This window comes from Camarhynchus parvulus, chromosome 6, assembly GCF_901933205.1.
Source record: "Camarhynchus parvulus chromosome 6, STF_HiC, whole genome shotgun sequence".
Classification (NCBI taxonomy): domain Eukaryota; kingdom Metazoa; phylum Chordata; class Aves; order Passeriformes; family Thraupidae; genus Camarhynchus; species Camarhynchus parvulus.
In genome coordinates, this window is record NC_044576.1 from 19,470,086 (window position 1) to 19,485,338 (window position 15,253).

General features: G+C 37.0%; 1 protein-coding gene across 3 annotated transcripts in view; it reads right to left on the reverse strand.

The window, feature by feature from the left end:
• Nucleotides 1–3,115: 3,115 nt before the first annotated feature.
• The window catches only part of LGI1 (leucine rich glioma inactivated 1), a 28,711-nt gene continuing 16,573 nt past the window's right edge, over nucleotides 3,116–15,253 (reverse strand). For 2 of the 3 annotated variants that reach the window (XM_030951048.1, XM_030951046.1), the window contains exons 2-9: nucleotides 14,788–15,236; nucleotides 14,337–14,408; nucleotides 10,506–10,577; nucleotides 10,332–10,403; nucleotides 6,300–6,371; nucleotides 4,952–5,121; nucleotides 4,376–4,540; nucleotides 3,116–4,291 (exon numbers count right to left, since the gene is read on the reverse strand). In XM_030951048.1, coding sequence (XP_030806908.1) covers nucleotides 3,474–4,291; nucleotides 4,376–4,540; nucleotides 4,952–5,121; nucleotides 6,300–6,371; nucleotides 10,332–10,403; nucleotides 10,506–10,577; nucleotides 14,337–14,408; nucleotides 14,788–14,978 — 1,632 coding nt within the window. In that variant the 5' untranslated portion in view covers nucleotides 14,979–15,236 and the 3' untranslated portion in view covers nucleotides 3,116–3,473. Of the gene's footprint in view, nucleotides 4,292–4,375; nucleotides 4,541–4,951; nucleotides 5,122–6,299; nucleotides 6,372–10,331; nucleotides 10,404–10,505; nucleotides 10,578–14,336; nucleotides 14,409–14,778; nucleotides 15,237–15,253 lie in introns of those variants that run through there. The other variant, XM_030951049.1, reaches the window with a different exon arrangement.

Here is a 15,253-nt window from a genome sequence, read left to right on the forward strand (position 1 = left end):
TTTCTTTCTTCGTAGGAAAAGTGCATTTTGGAATATTTTTTCAAATAAAGTAGAAACAAAAAAACCTGCAAGTTCTAGGCATTGCAATAGACAAAAAAAGTTACACATGGTATAGTATCAGGTATTCTGAATGTATTTTATATATCCCTTCCCAAGTAGGGAGGTGCATATTCTTTTATATTTGTGCTCTATTAAAAATCTAATGAAGTAGTTGTAGGAATACAATACTACTCCATTAATGTTCTTTTCTCTGTCTTAGATATTAACATGACTAAGCAGCATCAAGGATCAGGAGTATCCATCAATAACCTTCAATACTGTCTTCTGTAATACATTAAGTACCTTACATACTCAGTCAGTCATAAACAAAACAATTAGGGAGTTTAGAAAATCCATTACAACTACAGAAGACAACCAGTCAGCCACAAGTAACATAGACTTTGCTGAAAAAAATAGGTTTTTTTAAACAGCATTTTTAAAAAGTATCAATGTATATATGATAAAAGGTTCTGTTCTAGTTTTTTTTTCTGACTCTTCCACTAATATCAGAAGGGATACTGAGCAGAGAACCAGGATGGAATAGGCCTTAACTTTATGCTCAGATGAGCTGTTAAAATGCCCAGTCTCTGAAATCAGGAAGAAACAGCACAGGGAGTCACCTAACAAGCCTTTACACTCTCCTATGTTAAGGATTATGAGTTCTGTTCTAAAAATACCCCAGTCCCTTATGTGTACAAAGAAATGCTCTAGTCACACAATAAGAAACTGGCTGTTGTCCCTGTGAGTCTCTATCTGACATAATGGACTAGAGAAAGGGATTTTCAAAAGAAAACAGGTTTAGATTCAGCATTTTATAGTAATTCCAAAAATGACATAGGCATTAAGAACTTCCCAAATCATTAGTGCTTGACTACAGGAAAAAATTTTCTGAAGGAACAACCAAACTGATACTGCAGTTGTGTTCTCCAGCAGATTGATCCCTTGCCACCCTCCACTGCACCATGGTGAGTTTTATATGTATTGTGAATGTAAAATTCTAGCGACTCACACCCTTGCAGGCATTTAAATTCCTCCTTTAAACCCAGGAGTAACAGTGAATTCCTGTAAGTCTGTCACATCATTTCAGAATGAGGTAACTCAGGAGAGCAATCATAGCACTATGATAGCATAGGCCTTAGCCAGCACAGCTGGCTGGCTCTGGAATACATTTCCATGAAATGTAACTTTTTCAAGGTACACTGGGAGGCAATATGCTGTTTGTAAATAAATGTTGGTAGCAGATTAGCAAGTTTCTCCAACTCCACTTAAATTCAGCCAGATGTTTATAATATGTTCATAATGAGAAGGATGCATAGCCATTATCTTTATAATTTGATAGAGAGTGCATGTAGGCAAGTATAATGGGAAAAATCAGATAAAAACCAGTGCACATAATTTAATAGGACCTTAAGTAAAAGATTGAAACAGAAGACAAGAAGAATAGAAAACACTTAATGGTTTGCTGGTAGATTGGAGATGAGTTCATGACTTTGTATTTCATTCCTTTCCCATGCAAAGGGCACTGAAGAAGAAACTGAGCTGGCAATCAGAGATATGCAGCCAATGTTGAGAAATAATATACATTTTTATTTGGGTTCATCTGGGGTTTGAAATCATGCTGATGTAACAGCTAAAACTATATAAAGGAAATATGGTTTGACATATAAAGGAAACTGCCAAACAAGAGAGTATTTATTAAGATGATTTTTGGAAATGCATTTAAAAAAAAATGGGAATGTTTCAGCTGTGAAACATAGTTTAAAATCTTTCTACTCACATTGTAAATACTTATGGAATAGGTAGTTACTAAGCCAACTGCTTAGCAGAGCATATGCAGCTATGGATAAAAAGGCACCAGAAAAATAAACTTATTAGAGTCGTATTGTTCAGGTGAGAATTTTTCTTTTTAAATAACATTAAATATAAAAACCCCTCCATTATTTATTACAGAAGCATACTGTTTAGGACTGGCTTCCTAAATATACATTAATCAGCTCATGTGATTAGCTGACATGCACAGTATGATTAGTTTTATTCACCAGTCAACATCTGTGAATGGTAGAAATGTCTAGAAATGAACACAGTATTATTCATGTCTCTATTTTAAAGATGGCACTGAAGCATAATGCTTGGTAATTTAAGTGAATGCAAAGGTGTCTAAAATAAACTTGAGCTTTCCTCCTGAGCTGCACCAAATCATCTTCAGCATCAGCGTAGGTTTCTCTCAAGTGGTGCACTACATGAATGCAAACAAAAGACTATTTTAACTTTGAGCTTGTGATAGATTTTCATGCCACATTCAGATTTGGCACAATTTAACAGATATAGTTAACTTCCCTGGAGTTGCATACACTATACAAACTGACTTTACACATTCAAAGTTCCCTGAATTTCAGAAGTACCTGGTACTAAGATTCATTGCAGGGTAGTGGAAAAAAATTACTTCCCATTCACTAGCTTCATTCAGAATAAGGAATAAAGTCATTGAAGACTATATAATTGCAATTACAGTGGAAAGACTTGACAAGGACACAGAATTCATGCACGTGATGTGTGACAGTTCAGCTGTAGAAATAATGTTAGCTGAAAAATAAGTTTTGCTTCTAGCTTTCAGCACAGTAACAGCCCCAGTGCTGTACAACAGATTTGTTTTGTGCTTCTTCAGCATCAGGTGAAGAAACACAGACCTTTACCTTGTCTTTTATTCTGCCAAGCTCTTTGTAGATGTTTAGAAACAGCTATACACAGTACAAAGGCCTATCCTACAATTAGATGTGTATAACTGAAACCTTCATCCTACAAGCACATCTAGATAACTGAATTCTTTTTTCTGGTTAGAGTTCTGTTTAAGTCAGTGAAGTTTTACATAAGTGCAAGGATTGTCCAGCTGATAATTTATAGGCTTGTGTTTCAATGCAGTATTTTTATCAAGAACTTCTTGTTATTAGTAAAACCCACCTGATCTTTCATGCATCTTCTATGCAGTACAACACTGCACTGGGCAATATGCCTTCTTGGCTTTATTTCATATGTGTATAATATATACACAAATAAAAAGTATCACCTGCAAATAATATTTGGAATGTGAAAGACACAAAATGTAAACATTTTATTTGGCAGTTGTTTCAAACAGGTGAATAAATAAATGGAAAAGTACATCTTAATATTCTTTATAGCAACAGATGCAGTTGCACATGTATTTACATATTGTGGATGCAAAGAACAGTTAATTTAATTTCTTTTTGTTAAAAAAATGCAACTTCCAACACCACTAGACTTGACAATTAAAGATGAAGATACTAGTAATACTTTGTTCTAGCAATCTCAACTTTTAAAGGCATTCATTTGGAAGTAAGATAAGAGAGTCATCATGCATTTAGTTCATTTTGTCCGCTTACGGTAGGAAGTCTGATGTAATCTCAGAATTATGAGTGTCATGCGCTTAAGTCAACTATGACATGTTTATAAATCAATGTAGTTCCCTTAAAACTTGATGCAAAGAGAAAATCTCGTCTATCGATGGAGACATGTATGAAAGATCTTGGTGCCTGCACGTTTAATTCTTGAAACTTCACAAATTTTGCCTTTTCTGCATCCCAATAATAGACTTGAGTGAAAGAATAATCACTTCCAAGAATGGCATATTGATAATTATTTATCTGAAGCGGTTGGAATACCATTGACCCTCGGGATGGCATCCTTTGTAAATCCAGAAATGCTGAACCACCCCATTTCATTACTTTAGAGTCCCCAATAAATCTTGTTAAGCAAATGTATACATCCTCTTTCACCTTGAAATGCTTCACTGCATATGCATCTTCCATATCTTGAATATCAAACCGCTTAACAAATTCATTTGTTCCTTTGTTCCATTGATATATTACAGGTCTTTGTGAACTACTTGACAGAATTAAATGTGGTTTGCCAGATATTTCAAGATACTCCACATCAGTATCTCTGTACCAGGCATGCAGAGACTGATGGGAATAAAATCCATTCCCATTCCATTTGTAAACCGTGGTGAAACCAGCCTTTGAACTGTCTGCAACAACAAAATACCAGTCTTCAGCAATCCTGAAAGTTTCAATGTCATTGGGTTTTCGGATTTTAAGGATTTCAATATCTTGAATTTTTATAAACTTATTAGCAAAAATATCTCTTTTATATATGTGGGAGCCTCCAAACAGCTGTGCGACAATGACATACAGCTGACTCTCAATAACTATAGGTTTACACACAACAGTTGAAGTACCTATAAAAAGAAAAGTAAGAGACAGGGTCAGTACCACTTTTTGGATAATTTGTTTTTAGGTTATTTGTCAAGCAGTGTTCATACCTGTAATGTTGTCGTAATTCCTGAACATCACTTCCACATGGTCCCATTCAAGAAAGATGCATTTTCCAGTAAAAGGCTGAGCAATAACCACATGTTCATCATTCATATATGAGAAAGTATCTACTGACAGAGATTGGTATGGCAGGGACTGATAAACTTCAAATTCTGCAAATTGCACACAACAGATGATAATTACAGAGATACTTTACATACTGTACTGAAAAAACATCTGCTTATCAGATACCAATTTATTACAAATTACAGTATTTCATCACTAGTCGAATTTTTCTGTTGATAAAGGAGCACTGCAATTTGGTTTTCAATCTTTCTCAATAAAAAGAGGTAGTTTTCTGTCCCAGTTTTCCAAATAATTATGTAACATACTAAAGTTTGAGTAGATACTGAAATATAGGACCCTGCTCCCAAATGATTCCCGTGTCAGATTGAGACCAGCAGAGTTCATACTGATTTTAGTAGAAATTCCATCCAGAATGCAGCGTTCCTGCAAAAATGGGCTCTAGAATGAAAAACGACAGCTTTGACTTTAACAAGATTAAAAAATTTGAGGCACATTACCTGTAATAATGCAATCAAACTCATTTGGAGAGAGGCTATTGATCTTGCGCTTCTTATATACTGGTGGGCTTTCACAGTAAATGTCTTCAACAGTTGCATTGGTGCTGCCCAGCCATTCCACTAACCACTTCAGTTTGCAGTCACAATTAAATGCATTGCCTCTAAGATCTCTACAACAAATAAATCATGAATTGAAACGAAGTAGTCAGCAAATGTATTTCTCCTTGAGAATAACAAAACAGGCTTCTGTTAAATATGTGCCCTCTTGCTTATTCTTACTTGAGGCCTTCCTGGCTTAATTTACCCTTACCCATAGTTAAATCTACATACCAGAACCTGCACAGATTTAATTATATTAAGGTAATCAAGGAGACCTTAACTTGGTGATCAGGCAGAAATGTTTATCTATTTCCCCAAGGTTACAGGTACACAAAAGCCTCCCAAACTAATGACTGCTGTTTCCTTTGCATTACCCTTTCTCAGTAGAAGCATTCTAGATAAAAAAATAGGAATTAATGTAACCTGATGGTCAGCCAATCAGTATTCACTATCTCCTTTCAGTACACTCATTTAAGGCTTCAGGAGTGACAAGCAAAGGAATTCTGTTTAAGGCCTTTACAGCTGTCTTCAGTCAGATTTGTGATCGTATGTACAGGAACAGGCAAGCGCCAGGACCAGACTGTGTAACCACCTGGCCACGCTCCGCCTTGCCAAGTAACGCTCCAGATACACTGCCCATGGCCACATCTCACTACTGCAGCTCTGCTCCAGGGATTCAGCCTACCTGCTAATACTGGGAGCAGGCAAAGGAATTTCTGAGCTTATTATCCCAGATCAGATGGAACAGGATTTTTACTGGTATTTTTATATATATGTATGCATATATAAAAATGATATTTTGATGTTTTGATGTTTTGATATGGTTGCAATTAGATTTAGTATGGGATACTTAGACCCATGCTTTATTGATAAGTTAGCTTTCCCAAGAACTGCTTGCACATTAAAATGTTACTCCATTAAATATCTTCCACCTTCCCTGCATGCCTTGCTCTCTCATGCATCCCCAAGGATCTTCCCTTCTTATTCACGAAATCTTAATGAACATGCAGCTTTATTACATAACTACTAATAATATTACTGATCTTCATAACTGGTGGAATATTCAAACCCATCACAAATTTTCAACAACAGCAGACAAAAAAAACCAAGCCTACTCATACTGAGTAGTCTCTACCCAGTTACAAGACCCATTACTGGCTAGTGGTTTGAATGGTTATTCAGAATGTCCTCTAAAATAATCTCTTTATACTTCTATTATAATTAGAATATTAATTAATTGCTTTCTTACACATTTGTTAAAGAATCCAAGCCTTTAAATATGTCTTTTGGAAGTGACTGGAGATTATTATTTGCAAGACTCCTGTAAAAGAAAACACTTCAGTATTAGTGCTAGTTGTTCATGAAACTACACATTTTTGCAAATTGTGATATACTGTGTGAGGTTTTTACTTAAGGCAAAGAACACTGGTATTCTCCAACATTTAGTTCTAAAAGATTGCTTTTAAGAATAGCTCATTTACTTTGTGAGTTTTCCTTCCACTAAAATGCCATGCCTCCTTCTGCTTTCTCACTCTTCAGTAGCCTTGCAGCATTTACAATACTTCACCTAGCAGAGTAAAAAGTGCTATCACCTTTGGTGTTTTGCCAACACCATTTAACATTTTAAAATAATTAGTCAAGACTGGATCTACTGATGTTTTCCCTATGAGATCCCAATACATGGTGCTCATATCACTGCAATTTCCCCACTTTCTTGTACCTCTTCTGGAAGGAAAATCTTACTAATACAGGCTGATGGGCTTAGGTTTAGCTCATAGTTTTTGAAAATATGCAGTAATAGGCAATAAATTGTTGATAAGTGTGAATTGCTTTCCTGGCATGTGCCTGTGTAAATGTTTATTACACCAGCAAAAAAATTTTATTAATTCCCAGTTTTCAATGTTGGGAAAACTTGTTTAAATTCAGTGAGTATTCCAGCTAGTAAAAGTGACAAGGAAATGTGAGCAGGCTTTGAACAAACAGTATATTACATTTCAGTCTGACTGTCTCTGTGAGTCTGCCAAAGGTCTCAGATGTCACAGAGGGCATGACAGAAAAAGAATAATGTTGTAGGGTATAGTCTATGCCTCTCCCAATTAACAGAATTATTTATTAGTTATGAGAAGAAACAAAAATGGAAAGAAATCATTCTTGATTAAGATCCCAGTTAGAATCTGGAGTTGATAAGACTTGGAACCTCTTCTGTTTTAACTTGTAAACATAAATATTATTTATCAACCACAATTTCTCTACCCAAGCAAAGACACTTAGGCACATACTAATTAAATACAAGAACAAGCCCACATGTACTAGGTCCTCATTTAAAAATAAGTGTTTGTCTGATCAGGAACAGTAAATATGGGATGCTCCCATTAGTCCATTCTGACCACCACTTTCAAAGTACATCTGATTGTAACACTGTATGTGAATGTATCATGTGCTTCACTTATGCGCAGTTTTATGCTCCAGAGCAATTCTTTAAAAGTCAGATAACCTACATGGAGAAAACTGTGTGGACTTGCAAGCTGAGACAAGTTTAATGCCCTATATTTTTTTTATATGTTATTATACAGCAAACTGAAAGGGAGGTGTACTTGGACGTAGGAGTGGTTCGCCACTGCCACGGGTACATGACTGAGAGAAAAATTTAAGGAAGGTTTATCCATTTGCCAATTTTTGATTGAAAATTATGCATTTTATAGTCCACTGTTAAAAAGCATACTTACATATTACAAAACACTGTCTTGCCTAGATGGTGCTGTATGGGGTATTTGGATTATAATAAGAGTAAAGGTTGGCTCAAGCATGCAGGTAAACTAACAGTGAAGGTTTTGAGAAAAATGCAATCAAAATTACCCATTGTGCATAGAAATTACCATCCATTGCTAACTGTATGATTCTGACATTAAATTAGTAAATTAGTAAAAAAAAATGCAATCTTTTAAAATTTTTTCTGGTTTTAAATGTACTCTGACCAGCAAATAAATCCTGTTGCACAATAATAAATTCTAAATGGCTCTCTTTTACTATAAAGACACACTGTAATTATTGAAGTTAATTGCATTATAGAAGTAAAAATGTTTGGATAGCTTACTGCATTCCAAAATTTATGTTGTGAAAAGGAAGTAAATAGAATAAACAGGACAAAGTTCATCTTACCTAACTTCATAGAACTTATCTGCATGCTCATTTACTATGATTCCTTTTAATATATTTTATGTACACAAGTACTCTCTTGTTTCTTAAATGAAAATTGCCTCAGGGTGCCAAATGATCATTCTTAATGTGTATATGCAATTTTCCCCAAAAGATGGGGAGTGGTTCTTTAAGCAGATTAAACTAGTGGTGCATTTGCAGTTATTTTCCACAAATTTCTCATTGTCTTTGTGAATAGTGCTCCATGGACAATAGCAGCATGATGCACACATCTATGTCCCAAAAATGTGCATGCAAATGACAGTGGCTCCTCAAATGTGGATCTGTCTTCTGTGTATGTTTTCTCTTGTGAAACTCCTGAAGCATCCGCAGAAACCAATGTAACAGGCAAGACAAGATGGTAGCCTTTCTGTGGAGAAGAAACTGCGCCTTCCTCTGTTTTAGAAAAGCAAATTGTTCACTGGCAGCAGCAGCTACTAAATAAGTAAATGAATATGATAAATAATGTACTGGACCCATTTGTGAATATAAAGCTATTCATGTGAGTAAATATTTCGAAGATGAGGTCCCAGTTACCAGCCTTATCCAGCTATCTTTTTTTCTAACAACAGTATAATTCTGCCTGTACCTCTAACATGGATTGTTAAGGGATGTGCACAGCCCTTTTATGTACCTCTCTTCCTCTCCTCTCTCGTTCCTCTTCCTCAGACCTAGAGCCATTCCATAAGTAACTTTATCTACATGAGCAGTCACAGAAGGCTTGGTTCCAGCCAGCTGTGAATCATGTCCTGACCAAAAGGGAAAGCACAAAGTGTTTTATGGTACATTTACTAGATGGTGAAGATGTGGTGAATTGCAATGCAACTATTATATTTATGCATTAACTGTTTAAAATGGAACGTTTGCTTTCTCTCCTCTGTCAAAATATATGAAAGAAAAAGTTAAATGGCCCTGTTTCAAAACCCTCTTGGAGGCTATCATGTTAATGCCAAAAGGTCAGGATCCTCTTCCCTGCCTATGATGCACACCACATTACATGCTTCACAATGCAAATGCTCAGAACTGGGTATAAACCCATGCCAGGCACACTACAGATTTTTTTCCTTTCCTTCTTTTGTATTTTTTTTCTGTTTTCTTATAGTGTGTGCTTTGTTTTTAAAAAATTTACTCCTCATTAAATTAAATTATTGCTACAAGATAAACTTGCTGTAAGAGACAAAAGCCTGTATAAAAACCATCTTCCTAGCTCAGAGACAAGGAATCTACTCTTGTTTGCAGTGAAATGTTGCAGGTATTTGTTGCCAATGTGTGTCTCACCTACTGAGCACAGTGTGAGAAATGCTCCTGCTGGTGAGGGCATGGGGAGCGTTGCTCCTACAGCACACTGGCATCCAGAGTGCCTTGGAGCTATTTCCCCTCCCAGCTCATGCAGCAAGGGGCTGCAGCAGGTCAGAGGGCAGGGACAGCCAAAGGGCTGAGCAGCACACAAGGAACAGTGAGCACATCCCAGTGTCAGTGTGTGCCATAACAAAAACATCTTGTTGCAAGTCCTCTATTCAAAGTTGCTCTGGGTGGGAATTTTCAAGATTGATTTGATCAAATTCTTCTGTATACTATTACTGTTAAGTGAACACAGGCACAGACAGTGATAGCCTGTCCCAAGAATGGCTGTAATATTCTCCTGGATGCATGTCAGACTGGGGTACCTGAGAAGGGGTGTGGGTCCATTCCTCAGCCCCTCACATTCCTAATCACAGCTCCCACCTTCCTCCTTTCCAAGTCCCAAACTGGGAGTCACCTCGTCCAGTGCCAAGATTCCCAATTCATACTCCTCCCTGCTCCTACATGCTCAGCTGGAAATCCCCTGTGCTCCAAGCAGAGAAAAGTCAGGGAGCTACTGCCAAACATGTACTGCTTGGAAGCTGTTTGTGTTTTTTGCCTTCTACACATACCACAGTTTGGAAGTCTTTGGTGGAAACACAAAGATTAACATTCTAATCAAATTACTATCAATGCCACTTAAATAACTATGAACAGTTATATATGAAAATGAGAAATTAAACAATATAGTGGTTCAGTTACTATATTAAATATACAAAGTAATATATTCAATCACTTTACTTACAGGTGAATTAAAGATTTCAGTCCTCTGAAAGTATTTCTTGAAATTGACTTAATGTTGTTGTTCTCTATGAACCTGTAATGGGTCATAAAGTGATTCTGGTCAAGCAATGCCTGGAAATTGGAAGCCCACCCACTCTATTCAATAATGCCAGGAAATATACTTTTGTCAACTCACAAATATTCTAGATGAGGAAGGCCCATGAAAGCATCATCACTAATAACATCAAAAGTGTTGGACGTAAACAACCTGCAGAAAGAAATGCAAAACAAAACACCATTAGGTTATCAGCAGCTTTAGAAAACGGTTCAGCAAGGCCCAGTTTCCACTGCCTGGTTTCATGTTTTTATCTGTGCAAGCACTATAGGACTGTAAGGCTGAAATATTGCACCACAGTGTGGTGCAAAGGGAAGGATCCAACAATTGTCTGCTGGGGCCATCTGATAAAATTCCTTTGACTTCTGTGGGATGTAAACGTGGGTTTATCATGCCAGTAAAACAATGTGATTGTACAAGTACCTCTGGAGATATACTAGGACAACAATGAAATCTTCAAGTACTACAGAGGTTTAAATTGTCTTGGTTTAAATTGCTGGTTACCCTGACATCAGGTTGAATTTGCAACACTGGCAGGAAAGAAAATCCTTTAACTTTTAAGTTAAACTTCCGAGTGTATTTAACCCGAGGGTACTGAAAGTTACTGGGGAAAAAAAAAAAGAAAAATCTCTTAAATTCAGTCAGTGTTCAAATCAAAATTATTTTTAAGACCTCACTACACCTCTTGGAGATACTCTTAGCATATGCATCTAACAGTAAAAATACCAGCAGCACATTTAATTTTATGTAATTTTGTAATCATTAAAAGTGGACTAGCATTGATTTTTCCAGTTTTATTTGTGCTTATCAGCCATGTTAGCATTTGTCCATTATAATCTAGCCCTGGACTGCTACACTTTTAATGTGGTGGGACATCATAAAGCATGATGAACTTTACCCCAGCGGAATACTACATGCACATCTATATTTTAATCAATTGACCTGATGGATAAATAGATTCATACTATGGCATCCTTAGACATTCAGGAATGCAAGATTTCCAAGTACTAATTAATCCACTTAATGAGTTAATCTCTTATGTTGACGTTTACATTCAGAATAAATTGTAGGTAATTTATTTTCTCAGTTGGCTGTTTCAGATTGTGCTTTTTCCACATTCAGTATATTCCTATATGAAATGTATGAAAACATACAAGCAGGAAATTCTTCCTTTTTGTCAAAATCAAATAATACTTCAGTTTTAGAGAAAACAAGTATTAAAATAGAATTCTTGAACCAGAAGACCAATTTATTAAATCTTGCAACTAATTTTACTTTTCTGATATGATTTTACTGGATCATTTTTCCTTTTCTGCACTCTACTCAATAATTTACAGAACAGGGTGGTATCTCCTTAAATAGTATTGCTATTTTAGAGATTGCCAGGCTTACAGCATAGGTCTTGCACTTCGTGAGCTCATTTGCCTTCCAACTCATACCTCTTCCCAATGGCTACATCAGATGTATTTGATGCACAAAGTATTTTTTCCCCCAATTTGTCCCCAGTCACCATAACTGCTGCTTCTGGGAATGGAGGCTGAAGGTATGGCGCTGTAGCTGGGGACTGTATCGCTTGGCAGGAACAGTACAGTGCTAGCAGGTACAAATCCTGATGCCATGATTACCTCCCTTCTTTCTGTGGGTTTTCATGTCTTCAGTTTATAAGGGCACCCTCAGCATGTTGCTGATACACAGAGATAAAAGTGCTGAAGATGAGAGCTGGGAGGTTTTCTCTGCATTTAGGGAACACTCCTGCTGGCACTTCACCATAGCTGTGTAGGTTCTCTGTTTTTGTTGTCACACGAAGAGCACAGAGCATTCCATCCATACTACGCAAGAAGAAAAGCTCTCCTGGACTGGGAGTTATGAGTAGTGTTTAGCTCAAGACCATGATTTTTCCAGAGACCATTGGGGCTACTACATTAAAAATAGTAGTAAATAATAATAGCAGCAGAATTATACCATATTTAGACATCTGTGACTGCTGTATTGGAGATATCCAATTACATTTGGACTTCAAAAACGTTATACTGGAGACTATTTCTATATGTATTTCTATTATTATAGAAATACATATAAGCTGCTAAATCTTGCTGTTGGCTAAATTAAACCTACCAATACAGCTATAATCATGCAAAGCTAAAACTTCCTGAAATATGTAATTAATGTAAGTTTTCCATCTTCTTATTTCCCTTACTATCTTCTGCCAAATATAAAATTTTTCTTTCCCACGTACAAACTGGAGTGTTGTCCCCACAGATACAATCCTGCTCCTATGGTGTGTGTTTAAGGAGTCATTTGCCTTAGATCAGCAGCCTGAAATTCCAAGGATGGCAAGCAGTTCAACTACCATGTTAAAAATATATCTGGAAAACACATCACTCATCAAAGCCCACAGTGGAACAAACCCTGCTTTTCTGGGGTCATAGTTTTTGTTGCAGCATTTAGGAACAGCAGCACAGAATGTGCATTTCATTGTACAGTAGAAATAGAAATTATTATCATTACCAAAATGTCATAAGACGTTGCCCAAGCCCACTGTGCCAGGCACTATAATAACTCAAAATAAGATGACTATGTCTGTCCTACTCTACCATGCCCAAATCTGCCTGCTTTGCAGTGGGATTGCTAAGTGTAGGTGGTGTATCGTAGCCAAGAGAGATGATGTCCTACTCACTCTCTTCAGATACAAGCCCCACCAGTGCTGCTGCTTTTTTTCCCCCCTCTCATTTGGAAGGCCCATTGCAGCAATTATGTGAAATGCGTCCCTTTTGTGATCTGTGACCAGCTGAAAAAAGCTTCTGTGGAATAAAGCACCATGGAAAAGCATTTAGGTTTCCATAGTAACTGCATTTACCTATTTACCCTGTATCCAAAAATGTACAGTATGTCTGCAACTCCTTATCAGCTCCACTTGAGGTAGCAGAGTACAGCCAGGGTCAGGGCTTCAGCTATTGGTATGCCACCAGTTTAATTTAACAGCCAGACAGCTCCAGTCCATCAGCACACACCTCTGACCACATCCAGAGCGCGCGGAAGCGAGTTTGGGACAGACATCCGATTTTGGTTTTGATCACACTGGGGAGTCTGCCTTGCCGGATTTCTGAGACAAATCTGGGTGTCAGGCTGGCAGCACATCCACTATAAACAGTTCAGGTTACACCCCCTCTACCTCTGTATAGCTCACAATTATATAATCGTATGCCCACATTTCTAGGAAAGCCTGTGAGCCTGTAAAAATCCTATGTTGAAATGCAGCTAATAGTTAAACATCCCAAAATATTCTCTTTCTGTCTATACCTCATCACAGTATTTGATTTTGAAATAACTACTTCAATCTTTAATTGGAAGAAAATTGTCATTACTTTTAAGACCATGAAATAACAAACAGGGTCAAATCCAGGTACTATGAAGGCAAACTCCCACTGAAGTGACTAAACTTCCACAAAGTCAATGGCAATTTTACAGGAAAAGGACTTCAGGACCTGTCCCACTGCAACAACGGGCCTGATCTGAGGGGTTCTGAGCTCACAGTCGATGGGAGTTAAAAATGGACAGCTTTACACTGGGATCAGGCCCCAGGAATGCAGAAAATAAACAAGAATAATTGTTGCAATGCTTAAGTCCTCACTGTAATGTTAATTAAAGTATAGTTAAGATAACATGCATTCTGTTACCAAAAGCTTCAGCATGTAAGCATTCGAAGTAGTACTGACAACAGACAGCCTTGCAAAATACTAAGAAAAATTAAACATGCACTATCTTTCAATTTGCTCAAAAGTAATGTATTTTATGATCTAATAAATCTTCTGCTGCTGTTTCTTATAAAATTAATACTAAGATCCTTTCTGAAATATTTATGAATACATATACAGTTCATAACAAAAATTGTATCATATAAATATTTCTCACAGAAGCTGCAGAGATGGTGTGAGCAAAAAACTCCCTTCTGGGATTTTAGTAAAAGCAGATCTCACAAAGGATCTGTAAAGAAGAAAAAAACAACCGTACATTAATGTAGCCTCATATATCCATGGTTATAATACTGATCTGGTCATTACAGAGAAATTTATTTATATAAGTAAAAAAAATTACCTTCTCCCCCAATAATGTGACAGGTTTCATGTACTATACAAGAAGGTATAAAATGAGATGTGTGCACATACACAGACAGACAGACAGATGAAAGAGATATAAAAATCAGGATTCAAGGATGCAGTACAATTTTAACACATTTAGCTGATGATTCTGAATGCTGGAGGTACTCCCTGCAGCAAGCATCCTTCTGTATGCACTGAGAACACCACACATCCTAGTTCATTTTAAATCATAAATTAAATAACCAAATGCTTACAGCCCTTACAGTGAGATAACATCAGGCGGAACGCTGCGAGGAATAGATCTGGCATTTTCACATAAAGCATTATCTTTGGTACAAGTACACCAGGCAGGACATTTTGGCTTCACTGGTTTCTTCCCTTCAGTCAGCAAAAGCACAGATAAAAGGCATAAGAAATAAGCAATTCTTCTAAAGGGTCTGCTGGCATTTCCCATTCTTTTGATCCGCTCTCGTTCCAGCCAGTTGAAAGAATATCCCAAAACATGAACAGGGTTCTTTATTCAGCCATTGGATGTCTTTCTCTAAGTCCAGGTCAATATTTGTCTCTGCTTTCCCAACCCTTTTCTTTCTCTTTCACTCTGTTTTTGTAGATAGAAACCTGCAGCTGATCTGTATGTTTCCACTCACTCAGGCAACGTACTGCTCAGAGAAGAGACCTGCGAGGTGCAGTAAGATGGGGAAAATCCAACCGGCTGAAGGGAGAAAAAAA